General features: G+C 45.9%; 1 protein-coding gene across 3 annotated transcripts in view; it reads right to left on the bottom strand.

Moving 5' to 3' along the window:
- LOC106995551 (ribosome biogenesis protein BMS1 homolog) overlaps window positions 1-8,793 on the bottom strand; it is a 53,883-nt gene extending 45,090 nt beyond the window's left edge. Inside the window, exons 1-5 of one of the 3 annotated variants that reach the window (XM_077946305.1) lie at window positions 8,271-8,793; window positions 6,272-6,480; window positions 5,178-5,368; window positions 3,918-3,997; window positions 679-867 (exon numbers count right to left, since the gene is read on the bottom strand). In XM_077946305.1, the coding sequence (XP_077802431.1) occupies window positions 679-867; window positions 3,918-3,997; window positions 5,178-5,368; window positions 6,272-6,447 (636 nt within the window). In that variant the 5' untranslated portion in view covers window positions 6,448-6,480; window positions 8,271-8,793. Of the gene's footprint in view, window positions 1-678; window positions 868-3,917; window positions 3,998-5,177; window positions 5,369-6,271; window positions 6,481-8,040; window positions 8,097-8,270 lie in introns of those variants that run through there. The other 2 variants (XM_077946304.1, XM_077946303.1) reach the window with 2 other exon arrangements.
- Window positions 8,794-22,777: the final 13,984 nt, after the last annotated feature.

The following is a 22,777-nucleotide window of genomic DNA, read 5'->3' as shown; positions in this document are numbered from 1 at the left end:
AAATGAGATACACCAAGAGGCCCAGAACAAGCACTCTCTTGAGGGAAACCTTCCAGAAGACTGAACACACACACAAAGGAATTCAGCAGGCCAGAGACTGAACACACACACAAAGGAATTCAGCAGGCCAGAGACTGTGAACACACACACACAAAAGAATTCAGCAGGCCAGAGGTTGAACACACACACAAAGGAATTCAGCAGGCCATAGAGTGTGAACACACACACACAAAGGAATTCAGGAGGCCAGGGACTGTGAACATACACAAACGGAATTCAGGAGGCGAATCCTAGAGATACGTTTAGTAATGTCTCTTCAGTATTTTTACTTATTTTTTTGAGACAAGAGTCTCACTCTGTCACCCAGGCTGAAGTGCAGTGGCGTGATCTCAGCTCACTGCACCCTCTGCCTCCTAGGTTCAAGCAATTCTCACTTCTCAGCCTCCTGAGTAGCCGGGATTACAGGCACGCACCACCACACCCGGTTAATTTTTGCATTTTTAGTACAGATGGGGCTTGGTCATGTTGCCCTGAGCTCAAAACTCTAGGCTCAAGTGATCCGACCGCCTCTGCCTTGCAAAGTGCTGGGATTACAAGTGTTAGCCACTGCGCCCGGCCTCTTCAGTCTATTTTAAAAGGATTATACTGCTAGTATCCAACAATCATTTCTCCTCTTACCGGGTAAACTTCTGTCCAGAACCTGTGTTTTAATCGCTTCTTTGTCTTCTTCAGTTGCTTATTATGCTTGAAGGAGTCGAGGTGGGTGAGAACTCCCATAATTTTAGGAAAGCCATGTACTTGACAGATGTTTAGAAACTCAAATGTTTCCATTTCGAACCCAAAGCTGGCATCTATAAGCATCAGTACCTAAAAGCAGAACACATCATTTTTCAAAGAAACTACCAAAACAGACCACTTACACTAGGGGTTGGCAACTGGCCACGGGCAAAATCCCGCCCATCACCTGTGTTTGTAACTAAAGTTTTATTGGAACATAGCCACATTAATTCATTTACATTTTGCCTATGGCTGCCTGTGCACTACAACTGCAGAGCTAAGTAGCTGTAAAAGATATGATCCACAAAGCCAAAAATATTTACTATCTGGCCCTCAACAGAAAAGTTGCACTCCAGACTAAATCAAATAACTACATAGGCATCACCCAGACAGAGAAACCACCACCCTCTGACTTGCTCTAAAAGCCAACCATAAGACGATGTCCACTAGGATGCAAACTTCCATTATAAGAATTTTAATGTATGAGAAGTAACTCAGAAAAGGTTGGGTCTCACCTGGCCCTTACCTAAGAAATTCTAATTTAAAGAAATCAAGTTTTCTGTAAGGTATTTTTAAGCCAAATAACAGGTCTCTGACATCCAAAGAATGGGAAGAAAGTGATAATCAATGAAATATATTAAATATGTACAGAAAACCAATCTCTTCTTTCAATCTCCTCATAGAAAAAAAAATCTGTTTTTTTGCTGAGAAGTACGCAGTGGAAACCTCTATCTTATATATTAATTTGGATAACTCAATTGTTAAGAAATTTTTTTTAAATAGCTGCCATTTTAGAATTAGGTCAAAAAAACAGTAAGATTATGATGAATGGTAGTCTATAAGAAAATATAAGCAGATGAGACCAATTTTTAACTTTTAAGATGCTTCAAAGATGCAAAATAATTTCAGAATTGATTCCTGGAAACTTCTAGTTTAAGTATTAAAAACATTTCTGTTCTTATCTTTGCATAGATAACTAAAATTAACAACAAAGAAAAATGGAAACAGAAATGCCCATCTTTGATTAAACTAGGCAACACTCAAAATCCGAAACCACAGAATATATGAAGGTGGGCTTGTGAGAAAGCACAGCTGCCACTGCATACTGAGGCAGCAAGCACAGCGTTCCAGCAACACTGGACCAGCTCAAAGGACAGGCAGAATATCCTCACACTACATTTAATGTCACAGAGTGCCAGGGGGCAAGCAGCTGGTTGTAGGGTCAGGAAGAACGGAGAACAAACAGTCCCTCAGCTGCCAGTCTTTGTCATCTAAGCCAGTGTTACTCCCCTAATCCACACACGCACGTACACACCCAAATTCATGTATTGTGTGTGCCTTTGCTGTACACAGGAGGCTTTGACAACCCACAGCAGAGCAATCAACATAAGCTAGGCTAAATAAATCATGGTGCCTCCATAAAATGGAATATTATATTAAAAAGGAGGCAGAGTTACAGTACTTATTATATACCTCCAAGATACATTATATGAAAAAAGCAAAGCATAGAACAGTGTGTAAAATAAGCTACCATTTGTGTTTTTAAAGGGTGGTATGCGTGTTTATATGCATCTAGAAGGATACTGCTCTGCAGGGATCTGAATGACCAGCGGTTACACCAAGGAAAAAGAAAAATGCACATTGTGCGTATCCTGCATTACAGTTAGAGTACTTTACCAAATGTGTGTGTTCCTTTTGAAAAATCTTTAAAAGATTTACGTAATAGGCATCTCTCTCAATGATGGTTAAGAGGCTGGGAAGGGGAGCAGGGAGGGAGGGACAAAGAGGGAAAGGTTAACAGGTACAAAAATACAGTTAGACAGAATAAATTCTGGTGTCCAACAGCACAATAGGGTGGACTATAATTTATTATATAACTCAGAATAACTACAAGAATGAAACTGAAATGTTCCTAACACAAATAAATGATAAATGTTTGAGGTGATGGATATCCTTATTACCCTGATTTGATCATCACACATTGTATGCTTCTATCAAATACCACATGTACCCCATAAATATGTATAACTATTATGTATCCATAATAATTAAAAATAAAATTAAAAACATCTCTTAATACATGTCTTTAATATTAGAAACTTGCTACATTTTACATAAAAGAGAAACAAATGACTTCTATGAACTATTTTGATCATTTCAAGTACATAAGATTTAGTAAGCTTACACTACATTAATAACACTTATTTTTACTAATAGTAACATTACATGTTCAAAATTTGAATGTTATTTAGTTTTCTGACATTACAATGACACAACTTTAAAATGTGTATTACTTTTTACTTCATATTTTAGGAGTATTCCTGGGCCAAAGTATAAAATCTGTAGCTCTTTGTTACCAAACAGCTGTCTAAAAAAAACCAAGGTATCTCTCACCCCACACTTCCTCATCAATATGGCTTACTTTTTTGCTAATTTGTTTTTATTTTTTCTAATTTAAAACGTAAGTTAATAGAATACCACAACAGTGAACATTATCATTTCCATAAATGCAAGAGTATGTACATTTTCCATACACTGAGTACTGTCTAGATTTTTTATTGCTAAACTCTGACCACTTCTTCAGGGCAATTCATGTACTTACTTCAGCATTATCATTAAGGATGAAGGTTCTGGAACCATCAGGAACAAGGGTCCCATCTTCACACAAGTTATTTAACTGCTGGGAGGCTCTATTTCATCTTATGTAAACTACAGATAATAACTACTCACCTCAAGGGTGCATCAAGGATTTATGTAAGCTAAATTTGTAGAAAGCAGTTAGCACAGTGCCAGGAAGAGTCCAAGAAAAAATGGTACTTACTATGATATATTTGTACATATATATGTATACATATTAATAAGCTCTTATTAGTTGTGTTCATTAAAGGTTTTCTCCATCCCGTGATTTGCTTTTAGATTTTGGAATACATTTCATTGTGCACATTCCATTTTTATTATTAATATAACAACATTTATTACCATAATTATTATCATCAATTCAATCATATCTACTGTATTACTGATGATGACTATGATTCCTTTAATAATCATAGGACTCTCTTCCTTTCATCACGGGATAAATAACCTATCACGATGCTCTAAGTCTCCATCAGCACCCCAGGCTGCCCCTGCTGACTTACCAGATCTGCTACTTTAGCCAGATCAATCATCATGTTAATATCACACCCGCATTCAATAATGGTGAGTCTGCGCTTTTTACCTATACGTGAAAAGATGAAAATTTTACTTTAAAAAGATCCTGAAAAAAACTCTAACCATCAACTCTAAGTTTCATTTTTTAACTGCATCCAGTAAAACATCATATAAGTTTACAGGAGTGTACCAGAAGTTCGTTTTTATAGGCAAAAACTGGTAAAATAAAATAAATTCCATTCTGTTTTTCTTGCTGTGTTCTAAATTTAAATAATATCAAAAGTCTACCCAGATGAATAAAAGTGCTCAAACAGGGAAAATTCGGACTGCACAGGCTCCATGATAACCATGATCCTGCTGTTCAGCTGCAGGCCAAAGTCTTTACCTCTATCAAAACTTCCCGTATTCCCACTATAGCTACAAACATCCTCAAACATAATGCAACAGAATATTCATAACAATAATTATTTCTAAATTAAGGTAAAAAGAAAATGGTCAAGAAAATATGGGCTGGGTGCAGTGGGAGGCCAAGGCAGGCAGATCCCTTGAGCCCAGGAGTTTTGAGACCAGCCTGAGCCACATGGGGAAACCCCATCTCTACAAAAAAAAAAAAAAAAAAAAAAAAAAAGGGGGAAAAAAAGAAAACTTAGCCAGGCGTGGTGGCATACACTACTCAGGAGGCTAAGGTAGGAGGATTGCTTAAACTTGGGAGGTTGAGGCTGCAGTGAGCTGTAACCACACCACTGTACTCCAGCCTGTGCCACAGAGTAAGACTCTGTCTCAAAAAAGGGAAAAGAAAATATGGATGCTCCAAAGATAAAGAAAAGCCTCAATCCAACTATACTATTGCAATAACAAGAGATTTCAGACTGCACATTCCCATTCTACCACTGGAAGTTTGTTTCATTTTCCCTCAAACTTGGAAAGGTCACCATCTCCCAAAGCAGACAATTCTCATAGGAAAAAGAGAAAACTCACACTTCCACCAGAATGTGGCTTCATAAGGCAAACGTGCACATTTTCAATGTGAACATTATCACATGTTATCTCCGGGAACTTATCTCCGGGTAAGTTATCTCCGGGAACTTACCCTTTTCTGAAGCTATAGCCAACTTAGTAAAAGTATAAGACAGGTAACATGATATGACAATATTTAACATGTTCCGCTCAAGAAAACAACAAATGCATGCATGTCCCTCAGATGACAACAGCCACGCCAACTCTGTGTCTGCTGCGGCATCTCCTACCTGACACAATTGTCACAGGGCCTCTGATCTCGGTCAGCTTCTGCCGGGTGAAGTTCCGAATGAGGCATTGTATCAAAGTGCTCTTTCCAACTTTTGGAGGCCCCATCACCACTACCACTATTGGTGGGGGCTCCAGTGGAGTTCGATCAACCACTGGAATATGATGCTTTTTTGTCTTCAAATCCTGAGTCCTATTCATTAAAAATACATAAATAAATAAATAAATAGTAAACTCACTTTCAAAATAGAGTAAAAGGTTATCAACTTCATAAGTAAACTTTTTTAGTATATTTATATATATGAGTACTTTAGCACATTTTATTGAGAGGACAACAGACAATATATAATTAACTTGTCCGTTATTAACTTGTTAACTTCTGGCCCCATCCAAATAACTGCTGTTCAATAAAGATGTAACAAGATGACTTCAATAGCATAGAGAGCTGAAAATTAAACACTCCTTAAATCTGACTGTTTTAAGAGTGATTTTAATAGTTTTTAAAAAAACCAAAAGGTAAATACCGAGGCAGTGCATCATAACAGAGCAGAGGCTCTGGAGTTAAATTTGGCTCTCCTACTTACTGGTTACATGATTGGAGGTAACTTGTTCTCTTGACCTCAGTTTTCTTACCCATAAAATGAGGGCAAGAATGATTCCTACTCTGGTAAGGCTGCTGGAAGCATTTAGTTGAATAATGTTTAAAGTATACCGCTAGGCATATCACAAGGGCACACTAAATAAAGCTATGTTAGTATTAAATATTGTAATTTTTGTATTTTATATTACAACTATGTAAAACATACCTAGGGGGAAAAAAGCACACTTATCACCATAGAAACAGTTTAAAATTTAGGAACAAACAAATTCTATAAATTCTTGCATCTTGGGCAATAAACACCAACCAGTGTGCAGATGCTGGAGGCAAGGCAGCTTCTATGGGAAAGCTTCTCACGTTTTAGTGAAAGCCACACACCACGCATCTCCATGTCCTTTGGAGCTGGACTAGACTCATGAATCCAAATGTCACCTGTGAGAGGCTCCTACTATTTAAAAAGAATCAATGGAAGAACGACCAGACTGTACCCTAACATACCTGTGAAAGGATCGAGCCATCCGCACAGCAGACTGAACTGCAAAAGCTTTGGGATTTCTCTTCCGGGCATCTTCTTCGTCTCCTAGCTGGAGATCCTGCAGATGCCGCTTCTTTTTCTTTTCAGCTTTGGGCCCACTGTTTTTCTTTCTGTGTTTCTTCTGGTCTTTAGTCTCCATTGTAGCTATTTACCAATAACAAGTAACTCTAACCTACAAGGAAGAAGGTTGGGGTAAGGAGGTGGGAGAAGCATTTTACAATCCAGGCAATACCCAGGGAAAAACAGTAAATTTCATTTATTTCTTTATGAAGAGATGATGTATTTATTTACTGAACAAGGGTAGAAATTGCTTAACCATTGCCAATTTCATTTCTCTCTGTTATGCTATAAATTAGATGAGTTACCTCTCCTAAAGTTACATTTTATTGCTGTTACTTTTTATTCATCTTAAGTGTCAACATCAGCAGTATCTATTTCTGCAAGGATAGAAATATTCTATATCTGTACTTTTCAGCCATTTAGCTATCAGCCACATGTGGTTACTTAACAATATACTTAGGGAAACTGAAAAAATGAATTTTTAATTAATTTCATTCTAACTCTAAAGTCACATGTGGCTACCACACCGGACAGCTCAGACCTAAGTATCAACTGGAGTAAAGAAGTGGTTTCCCAACTTAAACTAAAACTTACATTTTAATAAAAAAATGTAAAACGTTTTTATGAACTTCCAATATGATCGCAGTATTACTTTTAGTACCTGTTGACTCTGTAAAACTCCTAAATTACAATTTACTTATATACATTTGAGAAATAGCAATATCTTAGCACATTTTATAAAGAGTACAACAGACAATATATAATTGTCAAGTATTAACTTGTGAGACAGGACTGGTTCTAGATGATACCTGGAGACCCCATGAACTTACAGAGACCCTTCCAGTGATTTCTGAGTTACCTGGGAATCTGTGGCTAATAAATTGGTAATCACTAAATTAGTGAGTTTTTTTTAGGAAATGGGGCTTCATAAAATCTGACAGCTTGATTTAAAAAAAAGGGGGGAGCAGGATACTATTTCATTCAATTAAGGTACTGTATTCATTCAGTTTAATAAATATTTTGTCTGTCTATGATGTGCTAGGCACTGTGCCAGTAAATGGATACAGCTATGGTCTGACTTGCAGAGGAAATCCAAACTAGTATCTTCCGCGCCATGCAATAAGGGCGACATTGGAAGGCTGCACAGGGTGCTACTGGAGCACGGAGGTGAGTCAGAGGCTTCCCACAGACTCACACACCAGCGGAAACAGAAAAGTCTTTATATATCACCATAATGTCAAGAACACTGGCCGGGAGTTAGAAGAACTAGGCGCTAGGAACGCTTTGAAACTGAAGAGCTGTGTGATTTCAATGATTATGTTTCTTCTCTGCTATATTTTAGTTCGGAACTTGTACTAATGTTTCTCTCCCTGTCCTTTTTTGGTGGGAAAAGCACAATTTCGGGTCAACAGATCCGGCTCAGGTCTAAGTCGCCTGCCGAGACCACGTCGCCAGGAAACTACGTCTCCCAGCCACCTTCCCTCCCTGTCCGGGCTCTCTGCAGGGATTCATCCGGTCACTCTCCCAACTACCACAGGACACCTCCGGCAGATGAGAAATATGCCGCTCCTCGGGAGCAAAGATGACCCGGAGGACCGGGGAAGGACCTTCCCACGCGCACGACTCGCGATCCTCCCAGTGCCCCAGAATCAGGGACCCCCCCGCCGCCTACCCCAGCCGGCTGTACTGAACCTGCTGGCAACTGCGACTCCTCAGTTCAGCATGGACACCGCCGGAAACGGAAATTCACCGTCGCGCCGACTCGCCGGAGGGAAACAAGAAGGCAGAAAAAAGAGACCGGCGTGGGGACGGCTTTCAGGGCCTGAAGAAAGACTGCTGAAAAGCTGAGTGCGGACGCAGGCGCAGTCCACGCAGTGCGTTTCACCGGGTCCGGGTACTTACCGAACGCGCTCCACCCCGCCCTCGGAATCCGCGGCCTCAACTTCCGCGGTGGGACTCTGGAGCAGCGAGCACCGCACTCGCCCAAGTCCTCGCCGAAGGCCAGGGCGGCTCTGCGGCCTGGCGCCGGTTAGTTAGTGTGGTGCAAAAGCCGGAAGGAGACACATTTGGTCTTGGCCTCCCGGCAGTCACCGTACCAGGGACGAATGGACTATCGCTCGATTTGGAGTCCACTTCCTCCTCTTTAAAGATGACAGATGAGGGGGATCTCGCGTTCTGGGGTGCCCTAAAGCCCTCTTTTGGCAGGGCGCGGGGTCTTACGCCTGTAATCCCTACACTTTGGGAGGCCGAGGCGGGAAGATCGCTTGAGCCCAGGAGTTCAAGACAAGCCTGGGCAACATAGGGAGACTAACTCTCTCTTTCTAAAAAAAGAAAAAAAAAAAATTAGCCGCGTTGTGCCGGGCGCCTGTGGTGCTTGTGGTCCCAGTTACTCTGGAGGCTGAGGTGGGAGGATCGCTTGATCCCAGGAGGTGGAGTTTACAGTGAGCTGAGATGAGCCACTGCACTCCAGCCTGGGCGACAGAGCAAGACACTGTCTCTAAGAAAAATAAATAAAAGGCCCTCTTTTGCCAGGACCAACAAACCCTGAGGGCAGGGACAAACTGACCAAGCCCAAACTGCCTCGCCTTCCCTGCTCCCAGGAAAGGGCTTTCCCTGAGGGAATAGAGCATCTTGCCATTTTTTTCCTGCACAGCTTTGCCTTCCCAGGGATCCGCCCATTGCCACATGAGGAAATGCCTTGGAGTCCACCTAATCCCCAGCCCAGCTACTTGGGATGCCTACAGAGCGTACATTGTCAGAGGATGCATCTTCCTGTAGTCTTAGAAGGTTTCTTTTCAATATGATCCCGCTGGTGCATTCAAGGCTCAATTCTACACCAAAAACTAGGCCCACTCCTGTCACGAGAACCCCAGGCATCAGGTCCTCTCACAGGCACCTTGTTCTGGCCTTCAGCAGCCCCCAGGTATTCACTCCGCATATGCTATATACTGGGTGCTGGACTAGAGAGGCTACCTACGTGGCACATGCTTCCCTTATCCGTGAAGAGCTTAGAATATTGTAACTTCTTCACACTACACCGCTTACTTCTTGAAGATTTCAGTATCCAGATAGATAATCCTTCCAACGTCATTTTGGTCTCATGAAGCCCACTCCAGTCCTCTGCCCTACCTTAGCTTCCCCCTCCCTCCATGATCAGACCTCAGACCTTGTCAGGTCCAAGGACTGCAACCCCCACAGTATCCCACTCTGACCACCACCTCCTGTCTATCCAGGTCACTCCCTATACCGCCCTGAAACAAAACTCCTGCAACCTTACCAGCACCTCCAATCCAGATCTTACTACCTGTTCACTGTTTCTTCCTTCCTTTATGGCCCTCTCTAGTGAGCCAGCTTAAACTCCATGGCCAACCATTCTCATTAATCCCTTGCACACCTCCTTAACTCATGCACCTCCCTGTCACCTTCTATCTGCTTGGTAAGATGGGGGCACTGGATAAACCCAGCTCTCCATCTATTCCATGCCACAACAATGCAACTAAACATGGCTGGAGGAAAACAGGACCATGCCAGCAGTCCTCACTTTAATCATTCTTTGCCTGGTCTATTCAATCTCCCATTGTTCCAAATGAATATTTCACACTTCCTTCTCTCTGTTCAATCCTTCCCACTGCCTCTCCCTTCCTTGCCTCCTGCTTTACTAAAAGAATAGAATTGGTCAAAGTCTTCCACAGACTCCCACCTCCACCTCCACCCATCTGCCTCCTATTGCCTGCCTGTGACTGTGGATGAACAACCGCTATGTCCAGCCAAAGAATCCTGCACTGGACTGCTAAATCCCATCATCTCTTACTGCTCCAGGGTGTCACTCCAGCCAGCCTATCCTTTCTCTAACATCAGCAGTATTTTCCTTTCTACTGGACTCTTCTCATCATCACACAACATGCAGCTATTTCTGTCATCTTCAAAACACAGAAATTACTCGACCCTATTTCCTATACCAGGACCTGCACCTTTTCTACGTTCCCTGTTGCAGCAAAACTTCATAAAAGAACGGTCAATACATACTCTGGCCCCTCTCCTATTCTCTTTGATTCACTTGTCTCACAGGACTCCACCTGCAGCCCTGGTTGCTCTTTCTCAGCTGCCTTTGCTGGTTCCCCTGCTCTCACCTGTTTAAATTAGAGCAAGGCCATAGGTTTCGGGCTTCAGTTTTCTTTTCTTCTGTGTCTATACTTATTCCCTGGATGATCTCATTCTGTCTCAGTTTTATATTCCATCTGTGTCAGTAATTGTTATGTATTGGGTCTGTCCCTGCCCAAATTTCACGTGGAATTGTAATCCCCAATGTTAGAGGTAGGGCCTGGTGGGAGGCGATTGGATCATGGGAGCAGAGTCTTCATGAATGGTTTAGCACCATTCCTCTAGTGCTGTTCTCGTGATAGAGTTCGCACAAGATCTGGTTGTTCAAAAGTGTGTAGCACCTCCCCGCCCCCCACTTCCTCCTGCTCCAGCCACGTGAGATATGCCTGCTTCTCCTTCAGCTTCCACCACGATTGAAAGTTTCCTGAGGCCTCCGTAGAAGCTGTCGTGTTTCCTGTGCAGCCTGCAGAATAGTGAGCCAATTAAACCTCTTTTCTTATAAATTGCCTAGTCTCAGGTACTTCTTCATAGCAGTGAGAGAATGGACTAATACAGTTATCAATTTATTGCATCTCTGCTATAAACTCATTCTTCATTGCCTGCTCTGCAAAAACTGAACTGGGCTGTTTAAATATTTCCCTCAGACATGATGTTAGGTTTTGTCAGTAGAGAGCAATGGAGAGACCTTGCAGGCGAAAGCAGTCTTTGTTCCTGGTTCTCCTGTGCTGCTTGGCCTGGCTCCTGCAGGTGGGGGTCTTCTCCAGAAACCCAGTGGCCAGTGCCCAGCAGGTCCCACTCCTCCCACCAGCTCCAGGCAGTTTTGTTATAGAGTAACTCTTCTGAGACACCACTCCTTTCCCCAGCACCTAAAGAAGTATTTCTAGTAAGTTCCAGTGACATAGCACCAGTGACTCTCCTGACATGCAGAGGACCATGACTGGGTTCCTCTGATGAGGTGCAAGGGAGGTGCACTAAGAGGAGAGGACTCTCCTGGGCTCTCTACCTCAGCCCTAGACTAGTGGTTGCTCCTTCTATACTTCCTACTAGTCTGTGCCTGGTTACTCCACTTCCCTGTTGCAATGAACACTTCTTTATATACACGTTTCCTGTTCAAATGACTGTGGGGCTTCTCTTTCCTAATTAGACTCTGACCAATACACTATCATTTGCCAACAACTCCCAAAGTTTTATCAATGACTCAGACCTCTAACCTGAACTCTAGCTGCCTCCATGACATATCCATTTGGATATTTAATAGACATTTCCAAAGTGATATGCCAAACAGAACTCAGGATCTTCCCTCTCAAACCAACTGCTCAGCAGTCTTATGATCTCAGTTGATGGCAATTCCATCCATAAAGATGATTAGTCAAAGTGCCTCCCACACACCTTTGTCTGTTCGCTTTTTCTATCCTCCATTTCCAATCCATCAGAAAATTCCTGTTGACTCTACCTTTGAAGTACAACCAGAATCCAACCACTTGTCACTACTTCCGCTGCTACCCCTTTGGGCTGTGCCCCATGCAATCACACATGGATGACTGTGAAACCTTTCTCTTGGCCTCCCTGCTCCCACCTTTGCCCTTGAACAGTCAGTTCTCAATGAAGCAGCCAGAGGGCTCCTGTTAAAACATAAGGCACTATTGGTAATTTAAATTGGTATAAATGCTTTGGAAATGATTCAGCATGTCTATTATTACTGAGCATGCACTTACCCAGTGAGCCAGCAACAGAAGTAGATACAGAAAGGCATATAAGAATGTTTGGCCGGGTGTGGTGGCTCATGCCTGTAATCACAGCACTTTGGGTGATCAAGGAGGGTGGATCACGAGGTCAAGAGATGGAGATCATCCTGGCCAACATGATGAAACCCCATCCCTACTAAACATACAAAAAATTAGCTGGGCTTGGTGGCACGCACCTGTAGTTCCAGCTACTTGGGAGGCCAAGGCAGGAGGATCACTTGAACCTGGGAGGTGGAGGTTGCAGTGAGCCAAGATTGCGCCACTGCACTCCAGCCTGGCAACAGAATGAGACTCCTTCTAAAAAAAAAAAAAAAGAAAGAAAGAAATGTTCATAGCATTATCCAAACTGGGAAAAACCCAGACATCCACCAGCAAAAACCTAGAGACAAAACTGTAATATATATTTGCAATGGAACTATATAGAACAATGAAAATAACCAACACATGCACCAACATAGAGGATACTTAGCTAAAGAAGCCAGACACAAAGAAGAACATATCAGTTGATCCATTCAAAGCTTGAACCCAGGCAAAATTAATGTGTGGCAACAGAAGTGAAGATAATTGTGACTTTTGTGGAGGAGGGAATGTATAACTGGGTGAGGGCTGTTCTGTTGCTGGTGCTAGCTGATGAATGTGTTTACTTTGTAACTATTTACTGAGCTTTAATATGGCAAACTGTGCTCCTAGCTATTTAGCCAACTGATTTGAAACTTACGTTCACACAAAAATATGTATAGCAGCTTTATGCATAACTACCCCAAAGTGAAGTCACCAAGGTGTCTTTCAACAGATGAATGGATGAACACACTGTGGTATCCATACAATGAAAATCATTTGACAATAAAAAGAAGTGAGCTATTGATTCACACTATAACATGGATGGATTTTAAATGCATTTTGCTAAGGGAAAAGTCATCCCCAAAAGATTCTGTTTATATTACATTCCAGAAAATGAAAAACTGTAGGGATGGAAAACAGATTGGCAGTTGCCAGGGGCTGAGGAAAAGGAAAGATTAACTACATAGAGGATGCATAGGAGAATTTTAAGGGGATGGAACTGTTCTGTATCATACTGAGGAGGTGCTTACATGACTATATCCTGATCAAACCCATGGAACCATACGTGATGAAGTGGGAACTTTAATGTATGCAAAATTTAAAAATTAGCCAAGATGTCTGGAGAATCCCAGGATGGAATGCAGCTTGTAACAAATGACCTAACTTAACTATAAATGTATGATATAACATCACTGGAGCAGGTGAAGAAAAAAGAAACTGGCCTAAGTAACTTTGGAAAGTAATATTATGACTAGAAACGAAAAGACTAAGGATGAAAGGAATTGTTCACAAACATTGTACTCTAGTTGGTGAATTTGTTTTTCCAAGGGGTATGCACTAACAAGTCAGAGATGGCTTTACTTGCATATTAAGATTGAATAAATGAGTCATGGATAGTGAGAGTCAGATTTCTCACTGTTGGAGAGAGAAGTCACAGTGAGCAAGGTGGGGAAGCTAGAATGAACACTGTGGTGCTGGATTAGAGTCAAAATGTGTGTGTGTGCGCACACATGTGTGTGTCTTAGCTCTGCCTAGTATGCCCCAAAGCAATGACATCCCAGCATTAGTGTGCACACTGAGCTCCCAGATCTTGGTTTCTAAAACCATTCTCCAATAAAAGGAACCAGAGCTCCTTGGAGAAATGGCTGAGTCTAGGGCTAGGGTAGCAAATACATAAGAGGAGCCTGAAGCATCTTGTAGTGCCAGAAAGTAAGGAAATTGCTACAAACTGAAGGATGTTGGTGTGTCAGAAAGGTCAGAAGCCAACTTAATGAGCTCCCAGTGGCTGAGCTGGAGCAGGGTGAGCTGGTGGGAGGCAGGGTCTGGGTGAGAGGGCTGGTGGGAGCTTAGGGCATCATGTAACTAACCAGGGAAATCCTTGGAATGGGAATCAGCCTGGCAGAAACAAGAAATTGGCAGAATGTTTAGGAGAAGCATGCATTGGGTGGACATTCGTGTTGAGAAAAAGAATGATGGGGCAAGGGTATTAATCAGAGGTGGCAGAAATGGAGGCAGAGGATGGGAGGTTTTTCTGACAGCAAGTTGCAGGGGGGCAGAGCATCAGGGAGAAGTAGCCCATGGAAACCAGGGCTGAACAACGGTCCCAGAAGGGGAGTTTGGTAGCAGGTGGGGTTTGTGAGAGATCAATAGGGGAGACTGCTGGGCAAAGTGTAGGGGTTCCCATAGTCTCTGGGAGTTAGAAAGGACCAAGGGATCTTACAAAAGGGAACTTTGATTAGAGAGTGAATGTGGGGCCCTCTGACAATAGGTGGGAGCTCTGCATAGCACGGGTGACACTGGCAGACTGCTCAGTGGGCTCTGTCGAGACTCGTCAAAAGCCCTGCTCTCCTGCGGTTTGGTTTTGAAAGGAAAGGGTTCATCAGAGCCAGGTCAGGGATTTCTGCAGGATGGGAGCCTCACTTGGGGGCTGATTGGAGATGTCAGGTAAAATGTCCTCCTTAAGGAGGGATTGATTCAAGTGGGAGGGGCAGGAGCCCTCATCCAAAGGCAGTGTCTGGAGGTAGGTGAACCCAAACTCCACCCACCTTTTCTCTTATTCCACTGGGGCTGCTTTAACAAAATACCATAAATTTCTATGGCTTATAAACAACAGAAATTTATTTTTCACATTTCTGGAGGCTGGAAGTCCAAGATCAAGGCACTGGCAGATTCCACATCTCCTAAGGCCTGCTTCCTTATAGATGGCAGCTTCTAGCTTTTTCTTCTAGTGGTAGATAGGGAAGCCCTTTTCTCTTCAGCCCATTATGAGAGTACCAATCCCATTCATGAAGGCTCTACCCTTATGACCTAATCACCTCCCACAGGTCCCACCTCCTAATACCATCTCATTAAGCTTTAGCATATGAATAGGTTGGGGGTGGTTTACAAACAGTCCAGAGTACCTTGTGACATCCTGAAGGCCAGAGTCAGGGTGGGAGGGCCCCTTCCCTCTTCCTCTTGGAGAGTGAAGCAGGGAATATGAAGGGAAATCAGAGTCTGTTTCAAAGGATATCGCATGTTAGTGAAACACCCATATTATAGATAGAAAGCCTGATGCCAAGAGAGCAGAGAGAATGGCCCAAGGCCATATAGCAATCCATTGGTAAAGGGGCCAGCGCATATCTCTGCGGCAGGAAATAGAAGCTTTGAAACCACCCTTGCAATGACTATAATGATACAAGTGACCACTACTACATGCATTCTTCCATTTCTCACAACCACCTGTGAGGTCAGTTTTGTGTAGCCCGTTTGACAATGAGGTCCGAGAGGAACAGTGTGTTGTAACGTTGTCAAAGTCAAAACACCTGCCATCAGTGCAGCCACTGGCTAAATTTCAGGTGTGCACACAAGGATTTCATTAAACTTGACGAGCGGTTCTCAGAGCCAGACCAGGCACTGAGGAGCGAGGCAGCTTTGAGGAGGAAGTGGCACTGACGCTGGAAACTTAGGTTCCGATGGGGACAGACCTAGGAGAAAGAGGACTAAGAGTGACAGGTGGGAGACAGAGTGAAATTATTCAGAGGAGGGAGAGGCAGCTTTTCTCTGAAGGCTGAGTGGGTGGAAGTGAACTTCGTGGATGAAAGAGGGCTCAGAGTCTAAACATCTCTGAGAGCTGAGAAGCTATTTATCTGGCCTCTGGATGTGTATCTAAATGTATATATTTTTTTCGGTCAAAATGAAGTCACTTACAGACTGTATTTTAAGTGAAAAGATTCTGCAATTTACCACCTGCTGGCTCTGACCCAGGATGGCCCAGCCCTTCCTTAGTTTGCACTTCTTTCCTCATGAAGTTAAATTGTTTTCATGTTTTTAAGGTATGCATTTTGTAGTCAGTGAGCTGTCATTTTACATTCTTTGCCCACATCTCCTTCCCTTTAATAATTATGGATTTTGATCTCCCATTTACATCCAGGAAACTTCAAGAGGTTACTGAGGGTTGCCTTCAAGAAAGGGTTTGTAGCCTATCTGAACTTGTAGATTTCTTGGATAATTTGATGCATGTGCAGAAAAATGAATTTTTTTTGCTTTCACACACATTAATATTATTCTGTTCTCACACTGTTAATAAAGACATACCTGAGACTGGGTAATTATAAAGGAAAGAGGCTTAATTGACTAACAGATCCACATGGCTGGGGAAGCCTCATAATCATGGCAGAAGGCAAGGAGGAGCAAGTCACATCTTACATGATGGCAGGGAAGAGAGAATGAGAGCCAAGGAAAAGAGGTTTCCCCTTATAAAACCATCAGATCTTGTGAAACTTATTCACTACCATGAGAACTGTATGGGGAGAAACCACCCCCATGATTCAATTATCTCCCACCAGGTCCCTCCCACAACACATGGGAATTCTGGGAGCTACAATTCAAGATGAGATTTGGGTGGGGACACAGCCAAACTATATCAGATTCAATTTCACATATTTTTGGACCCAGGAAACCCCACTAAGGCCAAGATTACATATGCTTTTCCGGAGTCTGCTTCTGAAGTCTTCAGGAGGCTCCTGTGGAGAAAGGAGCTGGTGTCCAACCCAGCAGACCTGTGGGTGGGATGGGCAGCTTCCTCCACATTCCCTGTTTTCCAGGCTCAGGGGGGCAGCCACTGGGAAACAGGATGCAGTCAGGTCACCTGCAGGCCATTCACCTACCAGAGAAGCCACCAGGGTGGGAAATGGCTCAATAGGATGAATACTGGACCAGGTCTGTTCAGTGTGACCACCTTGTCCTGAGCTTATGATGATGAAGCTGCAGTCAGTCAGGGGCACCCAGAACAGAGTGCAGCAGTCTGCTTGGTCTCACTCCCTGCAGTGGCATCTAGATGCTCTGCATGAAGGGCAGGAGTGTCTCCATATCCCAGGGCTTCCATGGCAGGAAAAGAACTGATGAGGAGCAGTTCCAGGGATGGGAGAAGATGGTAGGACAAGCCTCGCTGTAAACTCAGGACAAGCCTCTTGGAAACAGTTTCAGAAACAGGCTGGAGGTGGATATGAGGAGGTTGGAGTAGAGGGGCTGATGGCCCCAGTCAATCAGTGGATGGTACTCCCAAGGCTCAGGATAGCTGCCCAGGGTGTCTAGGCACCCCTTAGGTCTCAAACGCTGGTATGAATCAATTCTCCTGGAAGTCTCATTAAAACACAGATTGCCGGCCAGGCACGATGGCTCACGCCTATAATCCCAGCACTTTGGGAGGCCGAGGTGGGTGGATCACGAGGTCAGGAGATCGAGACCATCCTGGCTAACATGGTGAAACTCCATCTCTACAAAAATACAAAAAATTAGCTGGGCATGGTGGCAGGCGCCTGTAGTCCCAGCTACTCAGGAGGCTGAGGCAGGAGAATGGTGTGAACCCGGGAGGTGGAGCATGCAGTGAGCTGAGATCGCACCACTGCACTCCTGCCTGGGCAACGAGCGAGACTACATCTCAAAAAAAAAAAACAAAAACAAAAACAAAAAACAATAGATTGCCAGCTCCACTCAGGTTTCTGATTCAGAGTGCTTGACTTGGTGCTGGGAATTTATATTTCAACAAGTTCCCCAGTGAGGCTGTTGCTCCTGGTGCTGGGATCCCTCACTGAGAACCAATAATGTTGCAGGATCCTTGGGGTGTCACTTTTCTGGCCAGATACCTCTGTGGAGGGTGGAGCCATTGCCCAAGATTTGTTTGGGACCACTGGGCTTGTTCCACTCACTGAGCGAATCATTCCACTCATTTGGTCTGGCAGGCTGCACTCAGCTCATGCCACCAGCCTGGATTCCATGCCTGCCAAGGGTGAGCCAGGCATGGAGTAGTGAGGGGTGTGTGAGCAAGTGAGCATGGGGTCTGGCCACTGCACAGTCAGGCATGCAAGATGCTGCAATAGGATGGGCAGTTCTAAGTGCAGGCATGGGCACCAGCTCTCTGTGAAGCTGTGGCTGAACTAGGGACACTACAAGCAGCTTCCACAGCTGCCACCAGGGAACACAGTGGTGCCCAGAAGCTTGAAGACTCCAGCAACCACAAGGCCCCAATGAGAGAGTCAAAGCCCTGGCCTGGGGAGCTCCCAGGTCTCGGATCCCTGAACGGCTGAAGCTCTTCTCTCCTTCTCTTCATCTGCAACATGGGGAGCAAGGGACATGTATCAGCCCTGTTTGTGTTACAACTCTTTCAGCCCTGCCATTCAGCAAGTACTGAGTTCTTGTCCCACATCCAGGAAGAATGAGGTACACAGACAAGTGAAGAATGAGCAAGGTGAAGAGGAGCTTTATTGAGTGACAGGATAGCTCAGGGGAAGCCCCAGAATGGGTAGCTCCTCCCTGCAGCAGGTCATCATGTTGAGTGTTCAGCAGAGAGGAGTCTCTGAAATGGGTGGCTCTTCTCTGTAGCTGGTTATCCTGATGTCTACTCAGCTCTGGCTGAGCCTGGGGCTTTTATGGGCCTCAGAGGGGAGGAAGTTCCACCCTGATTGGTCCATGGACGGCCACAGGTGGGCTGGAAAAGGAATCACAAGTTCCCACCATGGTCCACGGGACTGCCATCCTGGCCACCAGCCTTCAGGACATCCCTGGCCTGAAGGTGGGGCCTCACCAGGGACCCGCCCGCTTCTACCCCATAACCTGTCTGCCTCCTGCTGTCTCTCATGGTGCCAAGGCTGTAGATGCCAAGGGGTGCCTGCAGGCCAGTGCTAAGCTGTCCTGAGGCCCCCATCAGCTTCCCTCCTATGCTCATCAGGGCCCAAAGTCTGGAGGGTGCTGAGGTGGCAGGGGGCTGGTGTGTCAGCACTGCCTCAAGCAGGTGCACACCCGGCTGGGTTGTGACAGCACCCAGGCTTAGCTGGTCTTTGCTCTGAGATTGGAGGGGGTGCCAACAGCAAGGAGAAGCCAGGTAGTGGGAGCAGGCATTTTCAATCCTGCAAGGGGAGGCCTTCCCTGGCCCCCAAGGGTGCAAGGATGCCTGGGTCTGCAGTCACAGCTTGGGCAGCTACAGCTGTGCCCAGAGTGGGTGGGGCTTCTGCTTGCTCCACGGAGCAGGAGGCTTGGCTCTATAGCCAAGAGTTGGGTGGCTGCAGCTGCATCCAGGGAACTCCTGCATCACCAACTCTGAATGAGCAGGGTCACTTGTCCCCAGCTCCTGCTGGCTCCACAGAGTGTGCAGCCCTGGCTGCACCTCCTTGCCACAGCCAGTGTAATGGCAGCAGCCACTTCAGACGGGCCACCACTGCCATCAATAAGAGGTATACAGGATCCTGGTTTCCAGGGTCCTGGCTGCTATGAACATAGTACCCATGTGGTTCATCCTGGAGACATGGCTTTTGCCTATAACTGTGGCTTGCCAAATCCTTCTGTATGACACAGATCATGACCAAGAGCCAGTAAGAGCCACTCCTTGTATGTAACAGAAACCAGCTTAATGCTGCTTGCAGGACAGTTCTCTGGGTGGCTTGGACCAATGCAGTTCTCCCCACCTTTTTTTTCATTTTGAACAGAATCTCACTCTGTTGCCCAGACTGGAGTGCACTGGTATGATCTCAGTTCACTGCAACCTCCACCCCCAGGGTTCTCTCAATTCTCCTACCTCAGTCTCTGGAGTAGCTGGGATTACAGGCACCTGCCACCACGCCCAGCTAATTTATTTTTGTATTTGTAGTAAAGATGGGGTTTAGCCATGTTGGCCAGGTTGGTCTCAAACTCCTGACCTCAGGTGATCCACCCACCTCGGCCTCCCAAAATGCTGGGATTACAGGCGTGAGCCACTATGCTCGGCTCCCACTTTTTTACTTATAGTTCTCTAGAATAACTATAGGATGTGCTGAAAATGCAACATCCTGAGATAAGAAGGAACTGACCAAAACAGCCCAGGCTCTGTTCTTGTTTCCCCTAGAATCAGAGTGTTCTTCAATGTTTTAGCCCAGCAATTCCCACTACCTTGGAGCATAACACCCAGCACCCGCTGCTCTGCAGGGTCTCTTAGTTGTGGTACAAGTGGAGCAAACAGATGAAAGTCCATTCACTCTGGACAGCTTTCCTGAGGCTTGGAGGACTGGCTTGTCCTGAAACCTAGGCTTCTATTGTCCCTCACAGCCAGTCTGTAAGTAATAAACCCACTTCAGGTCACATGTTTATGGAGTGGGCAGTGTGTGAGGCCCTGGGGTGATTCAGTGAATCACATCAGGTGAGCATGAGGGGCTGCCTGGGAGAGGGGAAAGGCCATGTCAGGAAGGAAGGCCAGGAGAGGGGACCTGGTGTGACAGAGGGCACTGTCACTGGGGGAGTGGTGAGAGCCCTTAAGAGAGAAGGTTTGGATCCCAAAATCAGCAGGGAAGCCTGCAGAGATTAGCTGCAGAGGAGCAGACAGCGGTTCCAACCTAATGCCTTGCTGGATGAAGAACTGCTTAGGTCAAATTTGCCTTTGAATCCCAGAACCTGGTGCCTGGTTTTCCCTCTGCATGTTGCCCTGTTTCTCAGCCACCTGGGTGTGCCTGTCCTGAGGTGGGGTCATCATGGCACACTTGAGGAAGGGCTCCATGTGGGACCCCAGGGATTCACAGTTCAAAGCTGGTTCCTCAGGGAGTAACAAAAGAGGTGGAGAGGGCGCGGTGGCTCAAGCCTGTAATCCCAGCACTTTGGGAGGCCGAGACGGGTGGATCATGAGGTCGGGAGATCGAGACCATCCTGGCTAACACGGTGAAACCTCGTCTCTACTAAAAAATACAAAAAAATAGCCGGGCGAGGTGGCGGGCGCCTGTAGTCCCAGCTACTCGGGAGGCTGAGGCAGGAGAATGGCGTGGACCTGGGAGGCGGAGCTTGCAGTGAGCTGAGATCCGGCCACTGCACTCCAGCCTGGGAGACAGAGCGAGACTCCGTCTCAAAAAAAAAAAAAAAAAAAGAGGTGGGGAGGAACCCAGTCCTGGATCTAGGAATGGATACAGCAGAAAGTGAAAGTCAAAAGTGCAAGCAATGAAGAAAACAGTATAACAGTGCCAACACTGCACATGTTCAGTGGAGGGCAAGGCACATCTTGCATTTGCAGTCACTAAGTCACACCACCTTCTCAAAAACCCTGGGGAGTAGGTGCTGACTTCCCAAAGCCAAGGAGCCAGCAGTTGCAGAGCAGGATTTGCACTTTCCTCATCCAGGCTGTTCTGCCCTGCCACGCCCATGCCAGGAGGCCATGCCCCCACAGCTTGCAAGGCTGGGCTGCAGGTGGGTGAAGGACTTGGTGTCCTGTCTTGTAATTCGGCTTTTTTTTTTTGAGATGGAATCTCACTCTGTCACCCAGACTGGAGTGCAGTGGCGTGATCTTGGCTCACAGCCAGCTCTGCCTCCCAGGTTCATGCCATTCTCCTGCCTCAGCCTCCTGAGTAGCTGGGACTACAGGCGCCCACCACCATGCCCAGCTAATTTTTTATATTTTTAGTAGACATGGGGTTTCACCATGTTAGCCAGGATGGTCTTGATCTCCTGACCTTGTGATTCGCCTGCCTTGGCCTCCCAAAGTGCTGGGATTACAGACGTAAGCCACCGTGCCTAGCCTGTAATTCATCTCTTAAGTGTGATGCAAACACACACACACACACACACACACCCACCACGTTTGAAATTTGCTCCATGACACTCAAGTTCAGAAATCTCATGTAACTTTAATGTTCAAAATCCATGTCAACCCCAGTCATGTTTGTGGGGTTTCTATGGGGTCTCAAATGAGGAATAGCTAGCTGGATTCCAGTCCACAATGGGCACCCTCATTGTTTGGCAGCATCCCAGGCCACAGTCCTCATGATTGGCTGGGCCAAAGAGACCCAGGACACTGCAGATTCAAGGCCAAGACACTGGCCAGCCCTATGCCCGTGAGCTGGACCCAGCCCTGTCCTTGTTCTTCCTCAGCTCCTCCCCCACTGCAGGGAAGTCACATCCTGGTCAGGAGTGAGAGGTGACAATGTGCTAGCAGCCCTTGCTCACTCTCGGAGCCTTCTTGGCCTTGGTGCCCACTTTGGCCATGCTTGAGGAGCCCTTCAGCCTGCTGCTGCACTGTGGGAGCCCCCCTCTGGGCTGGCCGAGGGAGGAGCTGGCTCCCTCTGCTTGTGGGGAGGTGTGGAGGGAGAGGTGCAGGCGGGAACCGGGGCTGCACAGCAATCACGGGCCAGCGCAAGTTCTGGGTGGGTGCGGGCTCACCATGCCCTACACTCAGAGTGGCAGGCTGGCACTGCCAGCCCCAGGCAGCAAGGGGCTTAGCACCTGGGCCAGCAGCTGTGGAGGGTACACTGGGTCCCCCAGCACTGCTGGCCCACGTGCACCAGGCTCGAATTCTCACAGGGCCTCAGTCACCTCCCCCTGGGGCAGGCTCGGGACCTGCAGCCCACCATGCCCAAGCCCCACTCCCACCCCGTGGACTCTGGCGTGGCACAAGCCTCCCCAACCGGTGCTGCCCCCTGCTATGTGGCGCCCTGTCCCACTGACCACCCAAGGGCTGAGGAGTGCAGGTGCCCCACGGGGAAGTGGCAGGCAGCTCTGCCCATGGCCCCTGTG

The sequence above is a fragment of the Macaca mulatta genome, chromosome 9 (genome assembly GCF_049350105.2).
Source record: "Macaca mulatta isolate MMU2019108-1 chromosome 9, T2T-MMU8v2.0, whole genome shotgun sequence".
NCBI classification, from domain to species: Eukaryota; Metazoa; Chordata; class Mammalia; order Primates; family Cercopithecidae; genus Macaca; species Macaca mulatta.
Note: the sequence above shows the minus strand (reverse complement) of the source record. Positions and strands in the feature narration are given on the sequence as shown.